The sequence below is a fragment of the Lepidochelys olivacea genome (assembly GCF_965140295.1).
Source record: "Lepidochelys olivacea isolate rLepOli2 genome assembly, chromosome: 2".
Taxonomy (NCBI): domain Eukaryota; kingdom Metazoa; phylum Chordata; order Testudines; family Cheloniidae; genus Lepidochelys; species Lepidochelys olivacea.
The window spans coordinates 233,408,829-233,432,639 of NC_140412.1; the positions used below are offsets into that span (position 1 = coordinate 233,408,829).

At 40.1% G+C, this 23,811-nt stretch overlaps 1 protein-coding gene across 3 annotated transcripts in view; it reads right to left on the reverse strand.

Moving 5' to 3' along the window:
• NEBL (nebulette) overlaps positions 1-23,811 on the reverse strand; it is a gene marked incomplete at its 5' end in the record, with an annotated part of 406,620 nt that overhangs the window by 204,232 nt on the left and 178,577 nt on the right. For all 3 annotated transcript variants that reach the window (XM_084619776.1, XM_084619777.1, XM_084619778.1), the window contains one exon: positions 22-129. In XM_084619776.1, coding sequence (XP_084475902.1) covers positions 22-129 — 108 coding nt within the window. The remainder of the gene's footprint in view (positions 1-21; positions 130-23,811) is intronic.

Here is a 23,811-nt window from a genome sequence, read left to right on the forward strand (position 1 = left end):
CTTGAGGAGATAGTCACATACGTTACTAATTTGTTCCTGAGTCCTTTTCAGTCTTTGTAATTCAGGTGTGTCAGTCACAATGCTGAACCCTCTTCCTTTGCTTTCTTCAAAGTCTCTTTTGTATTTAACCTAAGGAATAGAAAATACAGAAGAATAGTTATTTTCACAACGTACTACTAGTAATATCACAGACTAAGATTTTTTTAAGTACTTGTGACTGGCTGATAGCCTTGGAGGGTGAAGCCTTCTCTTTATCCACAGAAAACAGGGCAGCAGTTGGGCAAGCTTCCCTACTGTTCCACCCATGTGCCTCATCTTTGCTGTGATCACAGGTGCGACTTCCACTGTTCCCGGGGGGGGGTGCTCGACCCCGCCCCTGACCCACCCCCATTCCACTCCTTCCCCAAAGTCCCTGCCCCCATTCTTCCCCTTTCCCCAAGCCCTGCCCCACTTCTTCTCCGCCTCCTCCCCTGAGCGCACCACATCTCCACTCCTCCCCCGTCCCACCTGGAAAGTCCTAAGCGCCGCCAAACAGCTGTTTGGCAGTGGGAAGTGCTGGGAGGTAGGCAGAGGAGCAGGGACACAGTGCGCTTGTGAGGGGGATGGGAGGGGAGGTGGGGCAGGGGGTGAGGGGAGCTTGGCTGCTGGTGGGTGCAGGATACCCACTAATTTTTCCCTGTGGGTGCTCTAGCCCCAGAGCACCCATGGAGTTGGCACCTATGGTTGTGATGGCATCACCATCACATATACTGTAGGAGTGAGAACATCAATCTTAATGCCCATTTCATCCTTATACCAGTAGCCTCTGCTGAAGATCGCCAACAAGGATGTCACACAAGAAGCATGAAAGACTGACTACATTCAGACATGCTTTTTTAATTAAAAATAAAATTTAGCGGAGGTTAAATCGGGGTTCATATAACATGTTTCATGTTCCAATTCTCTCTTTATAATGGGGTTCATCATTCTTGTCCCCATTCGACACACAAAAACTATGCAACTGTTAAAAGAATATTATATACAAGCACAGCTCCCACTGACTTTTTGGTTGTGTCAAGGTTCCTTCCTCACTCTGAACTCTAGGGTACAGATGTGGGGACCTGCATGAAAACCTCCTAAGCTTACTTTTACCAGCTTAAGTTAAAACTTCCCCAAGGTACAAACTATTTTACCCTTTGCCCTTGGACTTCCACTGCCACCACCAAACATTTATCTGGGTTTATTTATTAGGAAAGCATTGTTTGGACAAGTCTTTCCCCCCAAAATCCTCCCAACCCTTGCACCCCATTTCCTGGGAAAGGTTTGGTAAAAATCCTCACCAATTTGCATAGGTGACCACAGACCCAAACCCTTGGATCTTAAGAACAATGAAAAAAACATTCAGGTCTTACAAGAAAAATTTTAATAGAAACAGTAAAGAAGAAGTAACAATAAAGAGAATCACCTCTTAAAATTAGGATGGTAAATACTTTACAGGGTAATTAAATTCAAAACATAGAGAATCCCTCTAGGCAAAACCTTAACTTACAAAAAGACACACAGACAGGAATATCCATTCTATTCAGCACAGCTTAATTTCTCAGCCATTTAAAGAAATCATAATCTAACGCATATCTAGCTAGATTACTTACTAAGTTCTAAGACTCCATTTCTGTTCTGTCCCCGGCAAAAGCATCACACAGACACACCCTTTGTTTTTCCCTCCCCCCAGCTTTTGAAAGTATTTTGTCTCCTCATTGGTCATTTTGGTCAGGTGCCAGCGAGGTTATCCTAGCTTCTTAACCCTTTACAGGTGAGAGGATTTTTCCTCTGGCCAGGAGGGATTTTAAAGGGGTTTACCCTTCCCTTTATATTTATGACAGGTTGCTCAGAACTTCTGCAATCAGACCCAGGGTCTCAAGTTTGGCACCCAGAAAATGAGGAACACACAATTATCTACCACTTGTGAAAAGTTTGGTTTAAATGACTTGTTCAGCATTATGTGGGAACTCAAAGGCAGAGGTAGGAATAGAATCCAGTTCTTCCAGGGCAGCATTCAACTGCCTCAACCATGAAACCATCCTTTCTCTTCCTGCAAACCCTGCCTCATTCCTTACACACCTTCCAACACATACAGTAGATAAGGCAGGAATCCTATGGACATTTCCTTCATTAAGCATCTGTAACCAGGGTCTTATCATGGGAAGTGTTAGCCAACCTTAACAACGGATGGTGCTACCAGCCCTGCCTATGATAATATGTTTAAACAGGAAAACTATACATTATGTGCAGTAATATTTGCTTTTATTTCAAATACACCAGCAATTAACTTCAAGTGACTTTTTTCATATTATGGAACAGCAAAAAGAAAATAGAGAAAGAATTATCAATTTGCACTATGCCCTTCATAATTTTTAATCAGTTGACATCAAACTGGAGCCATATTTTTATTTGATTATCAATTATATCCACTAATATATAAATCTTCACAAGGATTAAAGGTAAGTAAATATATCTTTTGAAAAAAATCTCTGCAAAATTTTTTTTTAAATGAATTAAAATGTTGGTGCAGTATCATACTCAAGTTTCATTATCACAGCTATACAAAATGTTGCTCTCAAATGCTGTTTTTTGTATATGTAAAACAATCAAAAAAACTCAACCAATGTCCAGGTAACATGAAATATTTAAGGATCCATACTCTCTTTGGTGCATATGTATAATCATGAACTTTACTGTCAATAATGCAGTGCAGTCTCACAGGGCGCAGAGTGCCCTCATGTACCACACAGGAGTGCTTAGCACCATCCAGGATTGATTGCTAGAAACTATGATTGTGACGTAAAAAACTAGAAACAAAGCTTTCAAAAACAATTTTAAAAGAAATAGCTTAAAGTGAAAATAGATTGTGAGGAATAACGCCTACGCTGGTCCCCAGGGAAAGGACGAGGTGATCTAATAGATCTTTTCCAAATCAAATTTCTATGATTCATGCCTCTGGCCACATATGTCTTCAATAGACCCAAGTAGAGGATTTTGTTTAACCATTCTGGATTTTCAATCTGAGGTCAGTGTGGAGACTCCACTTTCTTATTCTATACCTAAAATCATATCCTGGAAAAATGGTTTAATATTGTGCACTTTTTCCGTCAAGAATTCATTATTTTTCAGGTAAGTTTTGCCATTTTGCATCAAAGCCATCAATTTCCATAAAAATGATGTTTTTCTTCTGTAAAAATTACTTCCCTTCTTGTTTTCTCTCTTTTTTTCCCACCATGTGCACTGTGGAAAATATACTAAAATTTGTGAGACCAAAAAGCTATTGATCTTTCACCAGTGGTATACATTTCTGCATATATCTTTAACACAAAAATCACTTCCAGTAGCAGAAAGCTCTTTATTAATTAACAGTTCTGCAAACAGGATGGTAATCCTAAAAACAAACAAAAAAAGCAAAACAAAAACACAGCATAGCCGATCATCACCCTCTTTATCATCAGTGGAGAATTCTGAATATGATTAGACCCTGAAGTTAATCCTTCAGTGTACCCCCACCTCCAAATTAGTCAACACTTAGAAAGTCTATTTTAGTCCCAATAAGATTAATCCTTCCATCCATGAACCCACTCTTCTAATTGCCAGTAAGGTCAGTAACAGAAAGACAATTAAATAAGGATCTGGAGCAAGAGGAGAAAAATTTTCAGCGACTACTAAAAAAAACAGGGAAATAGAGTCCATAAGGCAACTTCTAGTGCTTTGAGTCTGTAGAAAGCAGCTGTAGCAGAGGTGGGCAAACTATGGCCTGCAGGCCACATCCGGCCCACGGGACAGTCCTGCCCAGCCCTTGAGCTCCCGGCCGGGGAGGCTAGTCCCCCTCCCCCGCAGCCACACGGACAGCACTCTGGGCAGCGGTGTTGCGCGCTCCTGCCAAGCAGAGCGGCAGTGTGTCTAGCTCCGGCCGGGCAGCACAGCTGCCAGATATGCTGCGCTGAGCAGCATGGTAAAGGGGCAGGGAGCGGGGGGGGTTGGATGAGGGGAGGGGAGTCCTGGGGGGCAAACATGGGAAAAGAGAGCAGGGGGTGGTTGGATGGGGAGGAGGTTCGTCAGCGGGAGCAACGGAGGGATTGGATAGGCATGGGGTCCCAGGGAACCTGTCAGGGGGCAGGGGTGTGGATAGGGGTTGGGGGACTGGGAGCAGGGGGTTGCATAGGAGGTGGGATCGCGGGGGGGCGGTTAGGAGACAAGGAGCAGGGCGTGATTGGATGGGTCGGGGGTTCTGAGGGGGGCAGTCAGGGAGCAGGAAGTGGGAAGGGGCCAGGCTGTTTGGGGAGGCACAGCCTTCCCTACCTGGCCCTCCATACGGTTTTGTAACCCCAATGCGGCCCTCGGGCCAAAAAGGTTGTGTCCCCCCCGAGCTACAGAAACAAACTCCATACAAACAGACACATCTTCTGTTACTGGTAAGGGAAAAGACCAGCACAGATAAGACTCAGGGAACTACAGTGAATTAAACTCTGATTGTTTTTGAATACTGCCTTCCATAATCAGAAGTAAATAAAATACATTCTGGTAGGTAACATTAAAATACCCTCAGAATTTTGCAATTCTTTCAAAAAGTCCTTTAAGTTATGAGCAACCTCATTACAGTTTTACTTTTAAGTGCAATAATTATACATTTATATCTGTTAGAACAAAAAGTTTCCCTTAATACCAAAAAAAAAAAAAATAGCTTCAGTGCCAAGTAATTTGACCACTGCAGAAGCCCTCAGGATTTGTCATATGGTAATTACACAATGTAAAGATGGTTCCACTGCTACCAACTGTCCTACCAGTAGGAGATCCTGTTCCTGCTCTGCATCCTGTAGTAAACTGGGCACGACTCTCTGTGTTACAATGTACAGTGTGCCTGATCAGCTTTATGATCATCTGCAAATCTCTTTTCCATGTCTCTCTGAGAAGCTTCATAGTTTTGCCAGGGAGCCACTTCTAAAAAATAAAGATCTTGGAATTCAGGATAGAGCAGTTAAAAAGCTGGATAGATGCAAATGATTAAAAAGTATAACAAGAGTAACTGTGCAAATAATAGCACTACAATGTAAAGTCTTTATAGGTAGGATTGTGAGAGCTGGTTCACAAAAAAATCACAGGCAAAAGAATCCCACCCACTAAGATCTGAAAGGAAAGAAAATCAGAGGGAGCAAGAGCTCAGGATTACAGAATGAGGAAAGGATTGAGTTCATAGTTAGAATACACCACAACTGCATGTGTCTGGTAACAGGAATTCAAGTAAGTTATGCCACTGATGAGTCCACTGAAACAACTCCAAATAACTCTTATACTTCTGTTCCAATCAGCCATCTACCTTACCACGCCATCAGAAATGGCTTTACTGCTTAGCCACTTCCGCCCAAAATTTGACATTTAATCCATTTCTTTGTGCCTTGTGTTTTCATTGTGCAAAGTGGGTGTAACACAATATCACATTCAAATGGTAGTATTTTCTCTCCACTTAGTAGGGTACAAAAGGCTACACAAGGTACAGAGCAGCAGAGAATCAAGCCTTTTTTGCCTGCTACCGAAGCAAGTGGCACACAGTAACGCTGTGAAGGCAATTTTAATTCCAGGTGCTCCTTACCAATCTGAAAGAAAGCGCTTCAGAAGCAACAACTGAATTGCAAGCAGAAATGCAGAGAGGGACAGTTCAATGCAATAAAAGAGAACATGGTCTCCTGCCTGGAACTTGGACAATTCAGAGAAATATGGTCTGCAAGGTAAAAACTGTCTTCTGACCCACTGCCTGTCAGAAAGTGATAAATCTTTGGACTTCTATTGCCTTACTTCTGAGGAACCAAGTCTAGGGAAGTAAAGTCTGCAATTCTAGGACCCTAAACAATTCTAAACCCTTCCATTCTAGGACAGATCTGCCCCTGATATGTACAGACAATCTTTAATCAGGAACTGGAGATGAGGTCTCGGAGGATTGACATATAATCTAAAAGTAATTTAATAAAACTAACAAAGAAAACCTGGATCTATGTTTGGCAATGATAGCCAACAACCCTAGCCCTCAGAAAAATTACCCAGTGGAACTGGGATAAGAAAAATACCTTTTTAAAAATTTTCTAGTAGTAGGCTTTCTAAATCCTGGAACTCACTTTTAATTCATGCCTAAACTAGACCTGGATCACAGTCTTCTCTGCCCCTTCCTATGTGGGAGAATTTTGCACATTTTACAAATAGCATGATCCCATGGTTATCCTGTAGAGTACAACTTCCCAGCAGCCATTTGAAATTGACATGGATTATAGGCAGGCAATCAATCGCAACAGCAGATGATACACAGGGGCCACATTAGCTATAGACAAACTAGGCAGCTGCGTAGGGCAGCAGATTTCTGAAGGCGGCATATTCCTGCAGACTCACCCACGATTCCTCCATGGGCAGGAGATGAGGCTGCCGCGGCTAGGGGCAGCTGTCAACTGGGGCTCTCGGTAGCAAGAAGCAGCCCTCACCCAGGCTGCCAGGAAACACTCCTGCCCCCTCTTGATCCAGTGCAGGTAAGATCGCACCAAGAGCTTAGGGCTACTCCTAGAGGCACCACAAGCATAGCTGGGGCTTCAGCCATAAGTGCAGCAACCCACCTGGCTTGCCAAAGGCCACTGATGGAGTCAGTGTCAAAGATAGTATTACCAATCAGGAGTTCATGACTCCCAGTAATCTATCCACTTATGGTGCTCACATAACTTGACCATTACTCTCTTAGTAGCATGGTGAGATAAATCTCTATAGCTCCATTGCATTTATGCACTTTCCAACTTTCCCCACTTACTCTGTACTCTTTGCCTTGACAATACTTCCCTCCAGACTGAAACCCAGTTCACCTCTCCTCAAAGCTTTCAGAAGGAAGGAGCGAACTGCAGTTTACATGTAGCATTTGACTCTTCAAATCCCAGTTATAACCAATTCTTCCCGTTATCTCACTTGTATAGCCCATCTATTATTCCTCCCCCATCATACATTTTGCTGCCAACATTCTTGCATAAAATGTCCCCTTAAACCATGTTCAAATTATTAAACCACCATCTTCTAATTTCTGGATCCTCTATACAGAGCCCGTTAAAGTGACTCACAGTGATGTCAATGGGCAGTGGATAAAATCCTTAATCCTGCGAACTGCTCCCCAAAATATAACAGAACATAAAGAGTCTCAATGTGAAATCAACTTCTGTAGTTACTGTATCCCTTCTATCATACAGTTCTGATAGTCTGCTCTGAAGCAATCTTGTGACCACCTTCATGAACAAGTGACTCTCTTCCTGAATTCTAGAACTGTGGATGGAGGTTGACAGGTTTTTTGGGCCTATTTTCAGATACAGGCTATTACTGAGTCTGTAGAAATTTATTTCACATACTGAGAGCTGATGTACTTACCACACTCTTCAAATTGTTCCTTCAAATGAATTTTAAGGTGTTACTGAATAGCAAAGCACATTTCAGATATGTAAAATCAACATAAAGGAGTGGTTATTTATGGTGTGTAAGGAGGTGAAAAGTGTCAAGTGCCCTTTAAATATACCCATTATTCATTCCCAGTCAGAAAACATAGCTTCTGCTTCAAACAGAAAGGGTAATGTTTGGAGAGATGCCCTTCTAATAAAAACAAGGAAAGAATTTTGTACCAGAAGGTTTCCTGCAGGTTGGAAATGAGAGTTGGAGCAGAATAAGGACAGTGCAGTGTAGCAGCAGGACTTTCAAACACACACACACACACACACACACACACACAAATAAATAAGAGAGTGAAATGGGAAAGTGAACAAGTGAAATAATTCCAAAACAAACTGAATATTAAAAAAGAAAGTGTGGTACAGAAAAGGAAAACTAAGCATCTCAAAACAAATAAGCGTTTGTGCATTAAACTTCTTATCAGAGATGTTAGCTAGCAACAATGGGGAAAGTGGAAACAGTTAGAAATCATCCTAAAGGTAAACATTGTTTCCTTTGTTATAGGGTAATTAGTGAGAGGAATTAGTGGGTACCTAAAAAGGATATTGGTTAGTTAAAAATTGTTCTGTTTTGCTATAAGAAAACTTCCTGTATAATGTACACATGTAAAGATAATAATTTCTTTTTAACTAACAGTATTAAAGGCCTCAAGCTATTTTAGGTGACATGGGAACAGTTGAAAGGTCATGGCTACTTATAAAAGAAAAGGGAGAAATTCTTACCTATCCTGTGTTATGTTTGCTTTCAGATAATTCACTCAAGATGCAGACTCATAGATTTTAAGGTCAGAAGGGATCATTGTGATCACCTAATCTGACCACCTGCACATTACAGGCCTCAGAACCTCACCACCCACTTCCTGAAATAGATCCCTAACCTCTTTCTGAGTCATTGAAGTCCTCAAATCATGGTTTACAGACTTGAAGTTATAGAGAATTCACCTTTTACACTAGTTTAAACTTTCAAGTGACCTGTGCCCCATGCTGCAGAGGAAAGCAAAAAAACCCCAGGGTCTCTGCCAATCTGACCTGGAGGAAAATTCCTTCCAGACCCCAAATATGGTGATCAGTTAGACCAGGAGCATGGGGGCAAGACCCACCAGGCAGATACCTGGGAAAGAATTCTCTGTAATAACTCAAGAGCCCTGCCCAGCTAGTGTCCCATCTCCAGTCATATTTTGTTGCTACTGGCAGTCGCTGATGGGACACATGCCTTCATACGCAGTCCCATCATACCATCCCTTCCATAAACTTATCAAGCCCAGTCTTGAAGCTAGTTAGGTTTTTAGCCCCCACTGATCCCCTTTGAAGGCTGTTACAGAACTTCACTCCTTCGATGGTTTCGAGCATAAACTTGTTGATGGCCATATATCCATTTATATCCATTTGTTTTTGTGTCCACACTGGCACTTAACTTAACTTAAATAACTCCTCTCCCTCCCTTGTATTTATAGAGCACAATCAGATCTCCCTTCAGCCTTATTTTGGTTAGGCTAAACAAGCCAAGCTCTTTGAGTCTCCTCTCATAAGATAGATTTTCCATTCTTTTGATCATCCTAGTAGCCCTTCTCTGCACCTGTTCCAGTTTGAATTCATCTTTCTTAAATAAAGGAGACCAGAACTGCACACAGTATTCAAGATGAGGTCTCACTAGTGCTTGTATACTGGTACAAACACTTCCCTGTCTCTACTGGAAATACCTCGTCTGATGCATCCTAGGACTGCATTCACCTTTTTCGTGGCCGCATCCCATTGACGGCTCATAGACGGCTCAACCAATACACCCAGGTCTTTCTCCTCCTCTGTCACTTCCAACTGATAAATCCCCAGCTTATAGCAAAAAGAAAAGGAGTACTTGTGGCACCTTAGAGACTAACCAATTTATTTGAGCATAAGCTTTCGTGAGCTACAGCTCACTTCATCGGATGCATACTGTGGAAAATACAGAAGATGTTTTTATACACATAAACCATGAAAAAATGGGTGTTTATCACTACAAAAGGTTTTCTCTCCCCCTCCCCTCACCCTACTCTCCTGCTGGTAATAGCAGAAATTCTTGTTGTTAGTCACTAAATGCATGACCTTGCACTTTGCAAAGTTTTGAAGGAACTCAAATATGAAACTGCAGAACTACTAACTGAGGTATGTAGTAACCTACCACTTAAATCAGCTTCTGTACCAGATGACTGAAAGGTAGCTAATGTAATGACAATTTTTAAAAAAGGCTCCAGAGGTGATTCTAGTAGTCACATGCCAGTAAGCCTAATTTCAACACCAGAGAAATTGGTTGAAACTATAGTAAAGAACAGACTAGTCAGACATTTAGATAAACATGATATGTTGGGGAAGAGTCAAAATGACTTTTATAAAGGGAAATCATGCCTCACCAATCTATTCATATTCATTGAGGGTGTCAACAAGCAGGTGGACAAGGGTGAAGCAGTTGATGCAGTGTAGCTGAATTTTCAAAAAACAAGGTCCCTCATCAAAGACTCTTAAGCAAATTATGCAGTCATGGGATAAGAGGGGAGGTCCTCTCAAGGATCAGTAACTAGTTAAAAGATAGGAAACAAAGCACAGGAATAAATGGTCAGTTTTCAGAATGGAGAGAGGTAAATAGCAGATTCCCCCAAAGATCTGTACTGGGACAAGTGCTGTTGAGCATATTCATAAATGACCTGGAGAAGAGGGTGAACAGGGAGATGGCAAAATTTTTAGATGACACAAAATTAATCAAGATAGTTAAGTCCAAAGCTGACTATGAAGAATTACAAAAGGATCTCATTAGACTGGATGAAAGGGCAACAGAATGGGAGATAAAAGTCAGTGTTGATACATGCAAAGTAATGCACATTGGAAAAACACAATCCCACCTATACATATAAAATGATGGGGTCTAAATTAGCTGTTACCACTCAAGAAAGAGATGTTGGAGTATTTGTGAAAAGTTCTCTGAAAACATCCACTCAATGTGCAGTGACAGTTAAAAAAGCTAACAGAATGTGAGGAACCATTATAAAAGAGATAGATAACAAAACAGAAAATATCATAATGCACAATATAAATCCATGGTATGCTGACACCTGGAATACTGTATGTAGTTCTGGTTGCCCAATCTCAAAAAAGATATATTAGAATTGGTAACGGTACAGAGAAGGGCAACAAAAATTATTAAGGGTACAGAACAGCTTTCATATGAGGAGAGAGTGAAAAGACTGGGACTTTTCAGCTTGGAAAAAAGACAACTAAGGGGGGGATATGATAGAGGTCTATAAAATCATGAATGGTGTTGAGAAAGTGAATAAGGAAGGGTTAGTTACTCCTTTACACAACACAAGAACTAGGGGTCACCCAATGAAATTAATAGGCAGCATGTTTAAAACAAATATATAGAAGTACTTATTCACCAAGCACACCGTTAATTTGAGGAACTCATTGCCAGGGGATGTTGTGAAGGCCAAAAGTATAACTGGGTTCAAAAAAGAATTAGATAAATTCATGAAGGATAGGCAAGATGTCCAGGGATGCAACCGCATGTTCCGGGTGTCCCTAAGCCTCCAAACGCCACAAGCTGGGAGTGGACAACAGGGAATGAATTGCTCAAAATTGCCCTGTTCTGTTCATTACCGCTGAAGCATCTACCAATTGTCACTGTCAGAAGACAGTATACTGGGCTAGATGGAAACATTGGCCTGACCCATTGTGGCCATTCTTAAGTCTTTGTGTTTTAAAGATTTCTGTATGGAAGAGCTTTATCATCATATTTCTTTGGCAGACAATTAAAAAGTTGAAAATACAATTAAAGATACAAGTTTTTAATTGTAACACAAATTTAAGTTTTCAATAAGTTACAACAATGTTAGGATTTTTATTTATCAGACATGGAGTGAGTAACCAGAAGTTATTCCCAAATGAGGAGCCAATATTGTTTCATTATGCCTCATCTTTACTTGCCAAGATAATTTAGCCTTATTTTTAAAATTGAGAATACAGGCCGTATGACTGGCACTATAGGAATATGAGCATGCGTAAACTTGCACTTGATGCTCACTTCGAGATTTCTTTTCTATGATAACCACTCTGAGAATAGTCCTACATTTTGTGTGTAAGTCCTTTTATTTTACTGCATATCTTTTGGAAACAATCCAATACATTTGTAAATAAATCTAAATATTTATTAGCTACAAAGTAGGTTGGCCTATTTGTGGAACTTTATGTATCTACCAAGAGAGGAGAAGTTTCCTTAAACTGAATCCTGTCTATTTCAAGAGCAGGGAATATCAAAAGACAAACTGATACGGAGTCGTGTGCATTATACCCAATTTAGAGTCTCAAGGACTCCTACCTAAGGTTAGAGTAAGTGCGGGAGGATTTTGTTTCGCAGATACAATTTCTTAGTGTCCAGGGCAGCATGAGCTAAAGCAGACAAATGCAGATGTTGAGAGTGTTTGCATCCAAACTGCATAAATCAAGTGAGCTAAAAAAAAATATATATCAGGACAGACTGAAATTAGCAACAGCATGACCCCTGCCTCACAGGGCAACACAGAGCTGATGGATGATGTGATGATCACAAACAAATCCTTAGTTGCAGTCCAAAGTCTGTCTAATAAATAGATTAGTAAAGTCAAATATATCACCATTGCCATTGCTGCATCTGTTTCTATCCTTCCATTAAAACACGGGGTGAATGTTGTCTTACTAATTGCAGAACATTTTTTTTCAAATCACAGGGCTGTCACATGTTCATGTTAGCAGCAGACAGCAATAATAGAAGTGAGCTGTAGCTCACGAAAGCTTATGCTCTAATAAATTGGTTAGTCTCTAAGGTGCCACAAGTACTCCTTTTCTTTTTGCGAATACAGACTAACACGGCTGTTACTCTGAAACCAGCAATAATAGTGAAACCATGACACATTTTCCAAATATTTGTTTGAATGAAGCTTGTTACGTTTAATTTAGTTAGATTCACAGTGGCAAAAAAGCTCCCGTATTCATTTAGATTTCCTCCAATTTCCTGTGAGGGGGAAAACTGCTTCTTACAGGAAAACACTGGAGTAAGTCTGAGCCAATGTCCTACCATTGATTTCACAAAGTTAATATTTTTTTTGAAAAGCAGTAAACATTGCAAAATTAGTATAATTTAACACTGGACCGAATTTAAAGAAAATCATAGGAACATAAGAACGGCCATAGCGGTTCAGACTAACAATCTATCTAGCCCAGTATCCTGTCTTCAGACAGTGGCCAATGACAGGTGCTTCAGAGGGAATGAACAGAACAGGCATTCATCGAATGATCCATCCCCTGTCATCCACTCCTAGCTTCTGGCACTCGGAGGCTATGGACACCCAGAGCATGGGGTTGTATCCCTGACCATCTTGGCTAATAGGCATTGATGGAGCTTTCCTCCATGACCTTATCTAATTCTTTTTTGAACCCCATTATAGTTTTGGCCTTCACAAAATCCCCTAGCAATGAGTTCCAATGTGTGCTGTATGAATAAGTACTTCCTTATGTTTGTTTAAACATGCTGCCTATTAATTTCATTGGGTGACCCCTGGTTCTTGTGTTATGTTAAGGAGTAATTAACCCTTCCTTATTCACTTTCTCCACACCATTCATGATTTTATAGACCTCTATCATATCCCCCCTTAGTCATCTCTTTTCCAAACTCAAAAGTCCCAGTCTTTTCACTCTCTCCTCATAAGGGTTCCATACCCTTAATCATTTTTGTTGCCCCTCTCTGTACCTTTTCCAATTCTAATGTACCTTTTTTAAGATGGGACAACCAGAACTGCATATGATATTCAAGGTGTGGGCATACCATGGATTTATAGTGGTATTATGATATTTTCTGTCTTACTATCTATGACTTTATTAATGGTTCCTAACATTCTGTTAGCTTTTTTGACTGTCAATGCACATTGAACAGATGTTTTCAGAGAACTATCCACGAGTCCAACATCTCTTTCTTGAGTGGTAACAGCTAATTTAGATCTCATCATTTTATATGTATAGGTGGGATTATGTTTTCCAATGTGCATTACTTTGCGTTTATGAACACTGAATTTCATCGGCCATTATGTTGACCAGTCACGCAGTTTTGTGAGATCCCTTTGTAACTCTTCACTGTCTGCTTTGGACATAACTACCTTGAGTAATTTTGTATCATCTGCAAAGTTTGTCACCTCACCTCTTTTTACAGATCATTTATGAATACGTTGAACAGCACTGGTCCGAGTAAAGGTCACTGTTTCTTCACAGTGAAAAACTGACCAAGCAAACCTGGTAGCTCCCCATAGCTCTATCCACATACTGCAGCGAATCTCCATAAATCAAGAGGGCATGTGTAGATGGTTTCCATGGGAAAAGATACATTACTGGGCACTTTCCCACTAAGACTCAGGCTTTACGATTTTTGAAATCTAACCACAGTATCTTACGTATGTTTTAGTGTGGGTGAAATTAAAAAGTTTTACCTGTTGAAAAGATATTACCTGTGTCCCCCATTTTAAGAATAGGGAGCATCTCTCATGCAGCAGAATCTTCCAGAATCATAGAAACTGTATTGTAGTGCTTTCACTCTGAGGGACCCCAAAATGCTATACAAACTATTTTACTGTATACTCTGATAGATATGTATACATTGATATATTACACACAGAGGTCAGGAATGCTGGTGCATTACTGTCTATCATGCTGACCAGTATTGTCTCATTGTTTCTTTGTACCCCACCCCACCAGTATCTATCTTTTGTCTCTTGTCTTTGACTTAAACTCTTTGAGGCAGGGACCACCTTTTCATTCTGTATTTGTACAGCAGCTAGTGCAGTGGGATCCTGGTCCATTACTAGGGATCCTAGTTGCTACAGTAATATAAATAATAATAATTAATAATAATAATCTTTAGCCCTGTTGGAATTTTGCTAGTATACTAAGACTCACACTCATATTGACTTATTGACTTTCAATGGGCACAAGTGGTCAGGAACTCATTTTTACTGTACGTCTCAATCAGAAGACTGCATCAGTATTGACTCAGTCCTTGTTAGTTAGTATATGAAGTGTTATTGTAGCCATGTCGGTTACAAGGCGGGTGAGATAATATCTTTATTGGACCAACTTTCTGTTGGTGAGAGAGAGAAGCTTTCGAGCTTACACAGAGCTCTTCTGAAAAGCTTGTTGCGCTCCCCAACAGAAGCTGGTCCAATAGAAGATATTATCTCACCCACCTTATCTCTTTAGTTAGCATATGTTCACTAACGCACTCAAACAACTCACCTTTTATCCTAGTCTAGACAAGGCTTCCGAGAGAAGACTGCAATCTGCTGTAACACAATCATCCTTTTCTGCAGCTTCCTTTAACACTTGACTTGCACTAGTAACACTGGTTGGGGTAAGAAGACTCCTTGCAGGTCCCAGTGCTGGTTTGCCCTCTTGAAGTGCTCGTGCTAATCCATGCTCCTCTTCCGCTCCCATCCTGCCTACAGGACTCACAGCGTTGTGGAGCAATGAGCAATTAGAATAAGTGCTTCGACGGCAAACCTACTGCCACCGCAGCAGAGCAAGGTGCTGGAGTCCTCACAACCAGTATGAAGCAACTTTAGTGAAAGGGACAAGCAAAGGAGAGAGCAAGATGGAAAGCAGGATGCTGAATCAATGAAAAGGGAGGGCTGGGGAAAAGCAAAATGGAAAATAGAAGAATAGGGGCAAAAGTAGGGGTTCAGGACATTCTGTTCTGCCCTGCCTACAAGCATTCTCTAGGAATTCCTATTTGCAAGTTTCCAGACCCGTCTCAGCTATATCTTTTGCCCCAGTAAACTCAAGTTATATAAAGAAAAATGAGAAAGAAATATATTTGGCATTCCTTATATGCCAGGTGGTTTCACAGTTTGCCAACCATCTGGTCTCAGTTTACTGTTTGTCAGTAGCACCAAATGAGAGAAAAATATGACATGTTAAATATTAAAATCTACCTTATTAAACAAATGAAAGCTACTGTAAAGAGTAAATGTATTTAACACATGGATTGTAGTGTTAAACACATGGCAACCCATGCAAAAAAACTCTCCTGATTTTACAGATATGACATCACACCCTCATGAAACTTAAAAATTCATCATTTAAATTCAAATGTATGACATCACACCTGTGAATTATGAGATTTCTGCAATACTTTGTCATCACCAGCACCTATACCTCACATACACACCATTCTGTAGTCAAAGAGCTGCTGAAGCAGTAGGAGATAGATGCTCTGACTACCTTCTGTGAGAAAGGAAAGGCAGAAAGGGGAAGTAATGAGGGATATGGGGAAGGAGGGATGTAGCAGTCAGATCAGAGCTGCTGGTGAGTATCCAGGACAAAAATTCAACACACATATATATATGTGTGTGTGTATCATAAAATAAAAGAGACAAATAAAATTTGAGTTACACACTGATAATTCCAATTCCAGGTACTGGTTACTACACATGCCGCTGAAGACTGCAGTCCCTCATTGTTTATGTGATCACGATAACTCCGTGATGATCATAATGCCTACTTAGCTGTTATTTATTCTATATATCAAAAGTATATAAGGCCAATTTTCAAATTACTCATTAAAAATGAACCAAAGAATCTATAGGTTCATTCTTTCATATGAGGAAAGGAACCCTTATTTGCGCATACATACTAGGCAATTATGTGATGCACCATTTGTGCACACTGCTTACTAATCTACACCCACAACAAATGTGCTCCCAAATTTTGTAAGCATATTTTAAAGGATTTGGCTCATAAAATGTAAGCTTTTCATTAGTAATTATGCAAAAGGCCAAGTAGGAACAGAAGAGTGACAATCCCACCTAAACCAAATAAAATTTAACTTGAGAGCTCAAGCAGAAGATGCATTTCAATAAACAGTCTGGGTCCCAATAAGCTAATGAACCTTGCCTTCACAGGTCTTACTCCAACTGTCATGAAACCAAACAAAGAGAAGGGGACCAGATAGTTTTATTTCACCTTAATGTTCAATGTTCCATAAATGCCAGCATGGACAAAGACAGCCCAAGAAAGAAATACATCTCATTCCTCACAGCATATGTGCTGGAATTCTTGTCATCATGTTCATTTAAGTACACTGAAGAACATTAAGGAGATTAAAACACAGACCTATCCTGAGATAATTGTTTGCCTGGACATTTGATTGCTTTAAGCTACCAGATCAACCTCTTCCCCACTCCTTGAACCAAAGCTGTATTTGGAAAACTTGCTTTGTTTCACCTGCATGTGATATCTAAATATCTGGCAGACATATTTCCTTCTCAAATTCCTAATTACGTGGCTACTGAGACTGGTAATAGCTCATGCTAACAGCAGCAATGCTGTCCAAGGGAGAAAGAAAGGACAAAACCTACCATATTAGATGCAGCGCTGTTAAACTGAAACGGCTATGGTGACAGATTACTGTGGACAAGAACCCACAAAGTGCAGCAGCCCTATCATGCTGCAACACAACATGATGACAATGCTGCATTAGGCAAGGTGAATCCTGCAGCATTTAGAGCAGTATAGCAGGCAGCTATAACAAAACAAACCAGAAATAAACAAACATTTTAAACCCTGGTCAATGTGTGACGCCTCTTGTCACTTTCCTAGTGTAGAGAGGACCTTAAATCTATAAGTCTGGAAATTCCAAAATTCTCATCATAGTGGATTTTTCCAGTCCTATAAAACACACATCCACATAACAATGATGGGTGGTACATCCAGCACCCCCCACACATACCCAGCCCCCGCACACCCCATGCCCAGACTCCTGCACCCCCCACATGCCAACCCCCACCCTGAGCACCAAACGGGAGCTTCTGCACCCCCCCACATTCCCGCCTGCACCCCTCGCACCAAATGGGAGCTGCCCAGGTAAGCACTCCACACCGAAACCTCCTGCCCCAACCCTGAGCCCCCTCCCTCACTCTAGCTCCTGGCCAGACCCTACACCCCAACCCCCAGCCTGCTCCTTCACCCCCAGCCCTGTGCTCAGTGCACTCCCACCCTCAGCTCAGTGCAAAGAGAGAGGAAGAGAATGGGCTAGAACCAGGGAGAAGGTAGGTACCCACTATGTGGGCAGGTCCAGGATCCCAGACCAGCAGTGGGCTGAGCGGGGCCGGCAGCAGGGACCTGGCTGACAGGAGACGGCGGACGGAACCCCAGACCGGCAGCAGGCTGAGCCGCTCAGCCCACCGCTGGTCTGGGGTCCCGGCTGCCAGCCCCACTCAGCCCGATGCTGGTCTGGGGTTCTGGCTGCTGGCCCCTTGCCAGCCGGGGTCCCGGCCACAGGCCCCGCTCAGCCTGCTGCTGGCCTAGGTGAAAGGAACCCCAGGCTGGCAGCGGGCTGAGCGGGCCGGCGGCGTAAGATCAACATTTTAATTTAATTTTAAATGAAGCTTCTTAAACATTTTGAAAACCTTGTTTACTTATGACAATAGTTTAATTATATAATGTATAGACTTATAGAGAGAGACCTTCTAAAAAACGTTACAATGTATTACTGGCACACGAAACCTTAAATTAAAGTGAATAAAAGAAGACTCGGCACACCACTTCTGAAAGGTTGCCAACCCCTGCTCTAGGGACTATTCATGCTTGCCATTATTTTGAACCTGGAGGGTAATACACTCAAGGCTCCATGATATAAAACCTGTAGCAACAGAATGTTTGCATTATTGTAAAACATACTTGTTATGGAGATATACAATTTTACCATTTGTTCAGTTACAGGGTGGGAAAATACCAAACCAGATTTAAATTGTTTCATTTTTCTTTCTTTTAAATTTGTAGTAAGTGTTTCCATCAAAATTTACAGTAACCATCTACAGCACTCACTCCCACTCTCCCTAAAATCATACTCTATAAATTTAACAATTCTTAGATTGGTATTATAAATCTAACCCGATGTTTGTTGTTTTGACTGGGAAGGGGAAAAATCAGTTCTGCAAATATCACAGAAACCATTCTCATAATTTTTGCTAATAAATTTAATCCAGAGTAGCAACTATTCACATAAAATAAATCAGACAGATGCCATAATTTAGACAGTGTAGCTAGCCAGGTGGCACCCTTTGTGTAATCTTTTCCACCTTTAAATCCTGGATTCAGAAACAGATTGAAGGCAACTGCGCCATCTGGTAGAAGGTAAACTCTGAAACTGATCTTCATCACACTTTTTGTTTTAAATGGGTAGATGACAGGCAGGCTTCTACTAAGTTCTCCAACACTCTACCTACTAATTAATTCAGACAATGACATTTCAAGTTTGACCTTAACCACCCTGAGCTATAGTAAGAATGTGTGTGGGGGGGGCGAGGTCAAACAATTTCTAACTTACTTTTATCTAAATCCTAAAATCTTCTGTGATCTCTTTACCCCATCATCCTACTTTAAAAGTCAAATGAGCACCAGCAGAGCTAGAGCAACAACTTTCCCATGAGATGTTATTTTCAAGCTTACATTAAAAGAGCACAGTGCCTCCAATAATTAAGTAACTGATATCAAAGAAAACCACAATGAGTTAAACAACAGGAAACTAGTTCTTTGTCCCCTGCGGAAAATACAGAAATAAGCCAAGTGAAATATAAGGTTATCTACCTTTATAGGATTAAGCCACAAAATTACTATTGATTTGATTATGAGTTGTATAACTCAATCCATGTAACTTTAAAAGTCATGGCCTAGGCTGTTCCTTTTAATCACAGCCCCGTAGTAGAGAAAGGAGGGAGTGCGCTACAGCAGCAGTGGCAACAGCAATTTTAGCTGCTTCAGCTAGAATTCCTGACAGGACTCCAGGGGAGTCCACGCTCTCTCAGATGCTCTATCACACTGTGAACAGGGGCAGTGTGTGCTCCTCACACACCGAGTCAAATCTGCCAGCCAGTACAATAGAGACAGCACCATGCTCCCAGCTTCACACTGACCCCTTGGAGGCTAGTGCTGCCAGAGGGGATATCTCTGATCCATATTGGAACTAGCACTTCTCCATAGAGGCACTAGAAGGGAAGCGGAGGCTTCTTGGGCCCTCTCCTGATTCCTTACTCGCTTCATAATCTGGCCCAACAACTATTCCATAAGCATGGACTAAAACATATAAAAAAAATAAGAGAATGCGGAATCACTGCTTGCCCACCAACCTTGTTTTATCATCAGGTCCTGAACAATTATCTATCGATCTGAAAATATATCTCAAAATTTCTAATAGAAATAATTAACATAAAATTTACATGTCCTAAACATAATACTGACAAGCATGCATTTATAACCCAAGGCCCACTAACATGCTCTAAAGGATATTGTTTACATTGGCAACTAATTACTGCAAAGCTTATCCACTGCCAAATTGTGAACTCAGGAGACACACTTCAGCTTTCCACAATGAGGCCCAAGTCCTGCTCAACCACTGTTGATGCAAGCTGACCCACTGAAGTTAATGGGATTACTTCAGTGATTAAGACAAGCAGGATTTCTGCCTGTCTTAGCTATTTCTGAGGAACCTATCACTTTGGCACCTAAATGCCACACAGAGTAATTAGAAATACTATTTGGCATTTTCTAAAAAGGGCTATATTCTCATAATCTTTCACAGTATGTTTTTTTTAATTTTGTATTTAATATTTAAGCTTTCTTCTCCTCATATTCCTCTCTATTCCCCTGCTGTGGTGTTTTTTTATAGCCTTCTAATTACCCCTCCCCCATCAACCATTCAGTGTAGATGGAGCCTCTCTCTTTAAACTCACAGTCAATCCTTGTGTTGGAAATTCACTGCATCTTGACATTACAACCAATCAATTACATTTAACAACTATGGGGTTTCCAACATACAGGTTTTCCCTACCTAGATTTTAGTAAAACAAACATAGGCCTTTTTTCTGTCTAAAATTTAGGGATGAAAAAAATCATTTTGCCCAATTTCAAAGCATTCAATGACTGTGGGTTTCAAAGTTTGACTTGTACTGAAACGATATATTCGGTTCAAATTCTCCTTAGAAGAGATCGGGGAAAAATTAAAAAAAAAAAGTCAGAGAAAACAATCTAGTGGTGAAAAGTGTGAAAGATCAAATCCAGAGGAACTGAAAAATTGAGCAAAGCGGAAAGAAGGAGACAAATTCTAATGAATTCTAATTCTATTCACTGGTGCCAGCCTAGCTTGTGTGGGTATTCTTCTGTTCCTAAGATACAAACAGGCTTCCATTTAGTGAGTCAATTTAAAAATGTTTTTCTAGATAATAAAATAAACGAGAAAGGGACAATTACATTATAGGAGAGAATCTGGTACAAACTTGTGTTGCAAATGTTGAAAACCCAAATATAAAATAGTTTACAAGGCCAAAAATCGTAAACTCCATCAGGTTCACCTATTCCTATTAAAATATATATTTATATACATTTTCCTAGTAACAATCACTATACATATACTGACTGAGACCATAAAAAATAAGTGTGAGGTAGAGGTTAAATATGTGCAACAAAAATACCTTGCAATTCTGAACTGGAATGTAGCATTGTTGGCTTTTGTTTTCTTTCCAGCTCTTGTATATATGCTAACAATACGTTATTTTAATTAAAGATTTCAAGACATTTTTACCCTCATTTATTTTATTATTTCTTGTAACACAGGGAACAATACTGCACTGTCCTGACTTAGAATTTCCTTAACAAGAAGTGCCACAGAATCTAAAGAAAGTGTTCCTTGCTTTGAAATGTAAAGTTTGATATATTTTCCAGGAGGGAAATAGGCAATAGTTTTCTTAGCTCTCTTTCTTGTTCTTTGTTTCCATTTTATGATTAAAAACACCATTTTTTGAAAGACATATTAAGTCCGGGTCTTTCTTTCTTTCTAAAATCCCACATCTGTGAGTCTTACACTTTCTCAGGATCCCGGTAAAGTTTTTGTGCAGGATCCATACATTTTAGAATGGTTTAGTCCACTCTCCCGAAGAAAGTCATAATCTAATTTACCTTTCTGCTTCAGTTTACTTTTTAAAATGACAAAATAAGTATTTAAAGCATTTACCGTTTATGCAAACAGACGTCTATATGTTCCAAACATATTGCCACAATACATCTTTTCTCTTTTTCTACCATCTCCTGTTAGCCCACAAAAGCTAGTTATATGCAGTAGGTAAATTGCACATACCGCAGTAAATGCTCATCGCGTCTAGAAAGGACAGCCGAACACAGCAGAAAAAAAAATGTTTTTAAATCAAGCATTTTCAATCAGCTCCAATGAACCTCCTCCTTGTAATCCTGAATGTATTTCCCTGACATGTTCTTTTGTAGTGTTTCACCACAATTTGCGCACATTAAGCAGTATTACCAGGGGGCTGCAATCCGAAAATCAATATCTGTCATTCTCAGCAACACGTTTTCAGTGTCTGATTGCAACATTCTCATCAGGATAACCGTTCAGAGTTGCCCAGACTCTTTGTAAAACTCATCTCTTCAAAAGGCAGGAAAAGTAAAGGTTACAGACATTTTACATGAAAGTACATCTACAACAATCAGATGACAATTATACAATATAAAAAGAAAACAGAAATATTACATTGCTATTTGACCACAAACTCAAATATATTTTACTCAAGAATTTCACTGTCTAAGGAATTTCTTCTAAATCTAGGTAAGGCACTGCTAACAGCAGCTAACCACCATCAGCACTTGGTTTCCATATAGTGCCTATCATACACAGTTCTGTCCAAAGGAGAATATCATTATCCCCATTTTACAGATAGGGGAACTGAGGCACAGAAAGATTAATTTAATTCCCCTATTCACATAGCAAAATGGTCGGAGATCCTGGAACAGGTGTTGACTCCTAGTCCAGTGTCCTATTCATTGAGTTAAGCTCCCTCCCCAATGCACATGTGTGCCCCATTTATGTTTGAGTTTATCCTGGGTCTATCTATTGCTATAGAACCTATTTATTATGTCTCTGTTGTGTTACAGAAATTATAGAAAAACACTAGTCCTCAAATTTTTTCACTACCAAATATAGACTCAAATATACAACATATTAGATTATATGCTATGGCTTTGTAACACTCTAATTTGATATTTATAGTCACACATCTTCAAATAAATCACATGAAAAATCTTTAAGACCTGGACATGAACAAGTCATCCAATTACTCTCCAGGGCTCACTAGAAGAAACTACTTTCACAGTGAATGATTAATAAAACTTCTCCACCTCACTACAGATTAAGGATTTATTTAGAGTCCTTTATTCTGTAGCTAACTGTAAAAGCAAAAGCTTTCTATGGTGTCACCGTAAAGCAATTATCCTTATTTCTATATTAGTATTACAATGTATATTACACATTATGAGCCAAACTTTTAAATGAGCATGTACATGACTGAAACCCTACATCAGTATGGATTACATTGCAGCACTGGGGACTAACTTTGTAGCTAAAGTTGTACAAGTACAATTTTTTGCACGTGTAAATTGGATAGTTAGCTCTCTAGCAAGCTAATATGTCTGTATAAATATGGATTCTAATGTGGGCGAAATTGTTGCCATAAACTATTTTTGAAAATTCAGACCCCTATAATACACACATTATAATGTGTGTCAATAAAGATATGTATAGAGAAAGAAATATATATTTATAACTTGATGCCATCATATTTAAGTATTATACCTTTGCTTGGACATTTACAAGAACTATTTGTCAAGCATGAGCTAGTCCTGCTATGGTAGTCAAGGTAGCCTTCTGGGGTGTTATAATGAGCTGTTTTCTGCCTCTGCGCCAGTTAAGAGCAGTAGTTGACTTTAATGAACTGGTTCTGGATGTAGGAAAAAGTTCATTGCTTCTAAACGTGGGTAGGTTGTTAACTGAACCACAGTAAATGCCAAGTGAGTAATAGGTTAGCCTGAGTGTTTTAATCTTACTCTGTTGCTCAGTCTGAAGTAAAGAGGAGCTAGGTTGTATGTTTGCCAATTCGGCAATGCAAGGCTGTCACAGTCTTTGATAAATACATCTTAATTAAGCCAACTTCGGCTTTTTACTTTTCCAAGGAGACAGCCCCCTATCCCAGACATCGTTTCTGATTTTATGAAGAAGATGAGATCAACTTTTATAGACAATGATTTTTTGTTAGTGGTGATTTGGACTCGTAGGTAAACCAATCTATGAACGGATCATCTGAACTGAAAATCATAGAATGGACTTGTACAAACAGATTTCTTCTTGGAATTGCTTTGGATTTTTGGATGATGTTTTTAGGCCACAATATTCTACATATGGGATACAATTTTCAAGAACACTTATGTGGCTTTGGAGCCT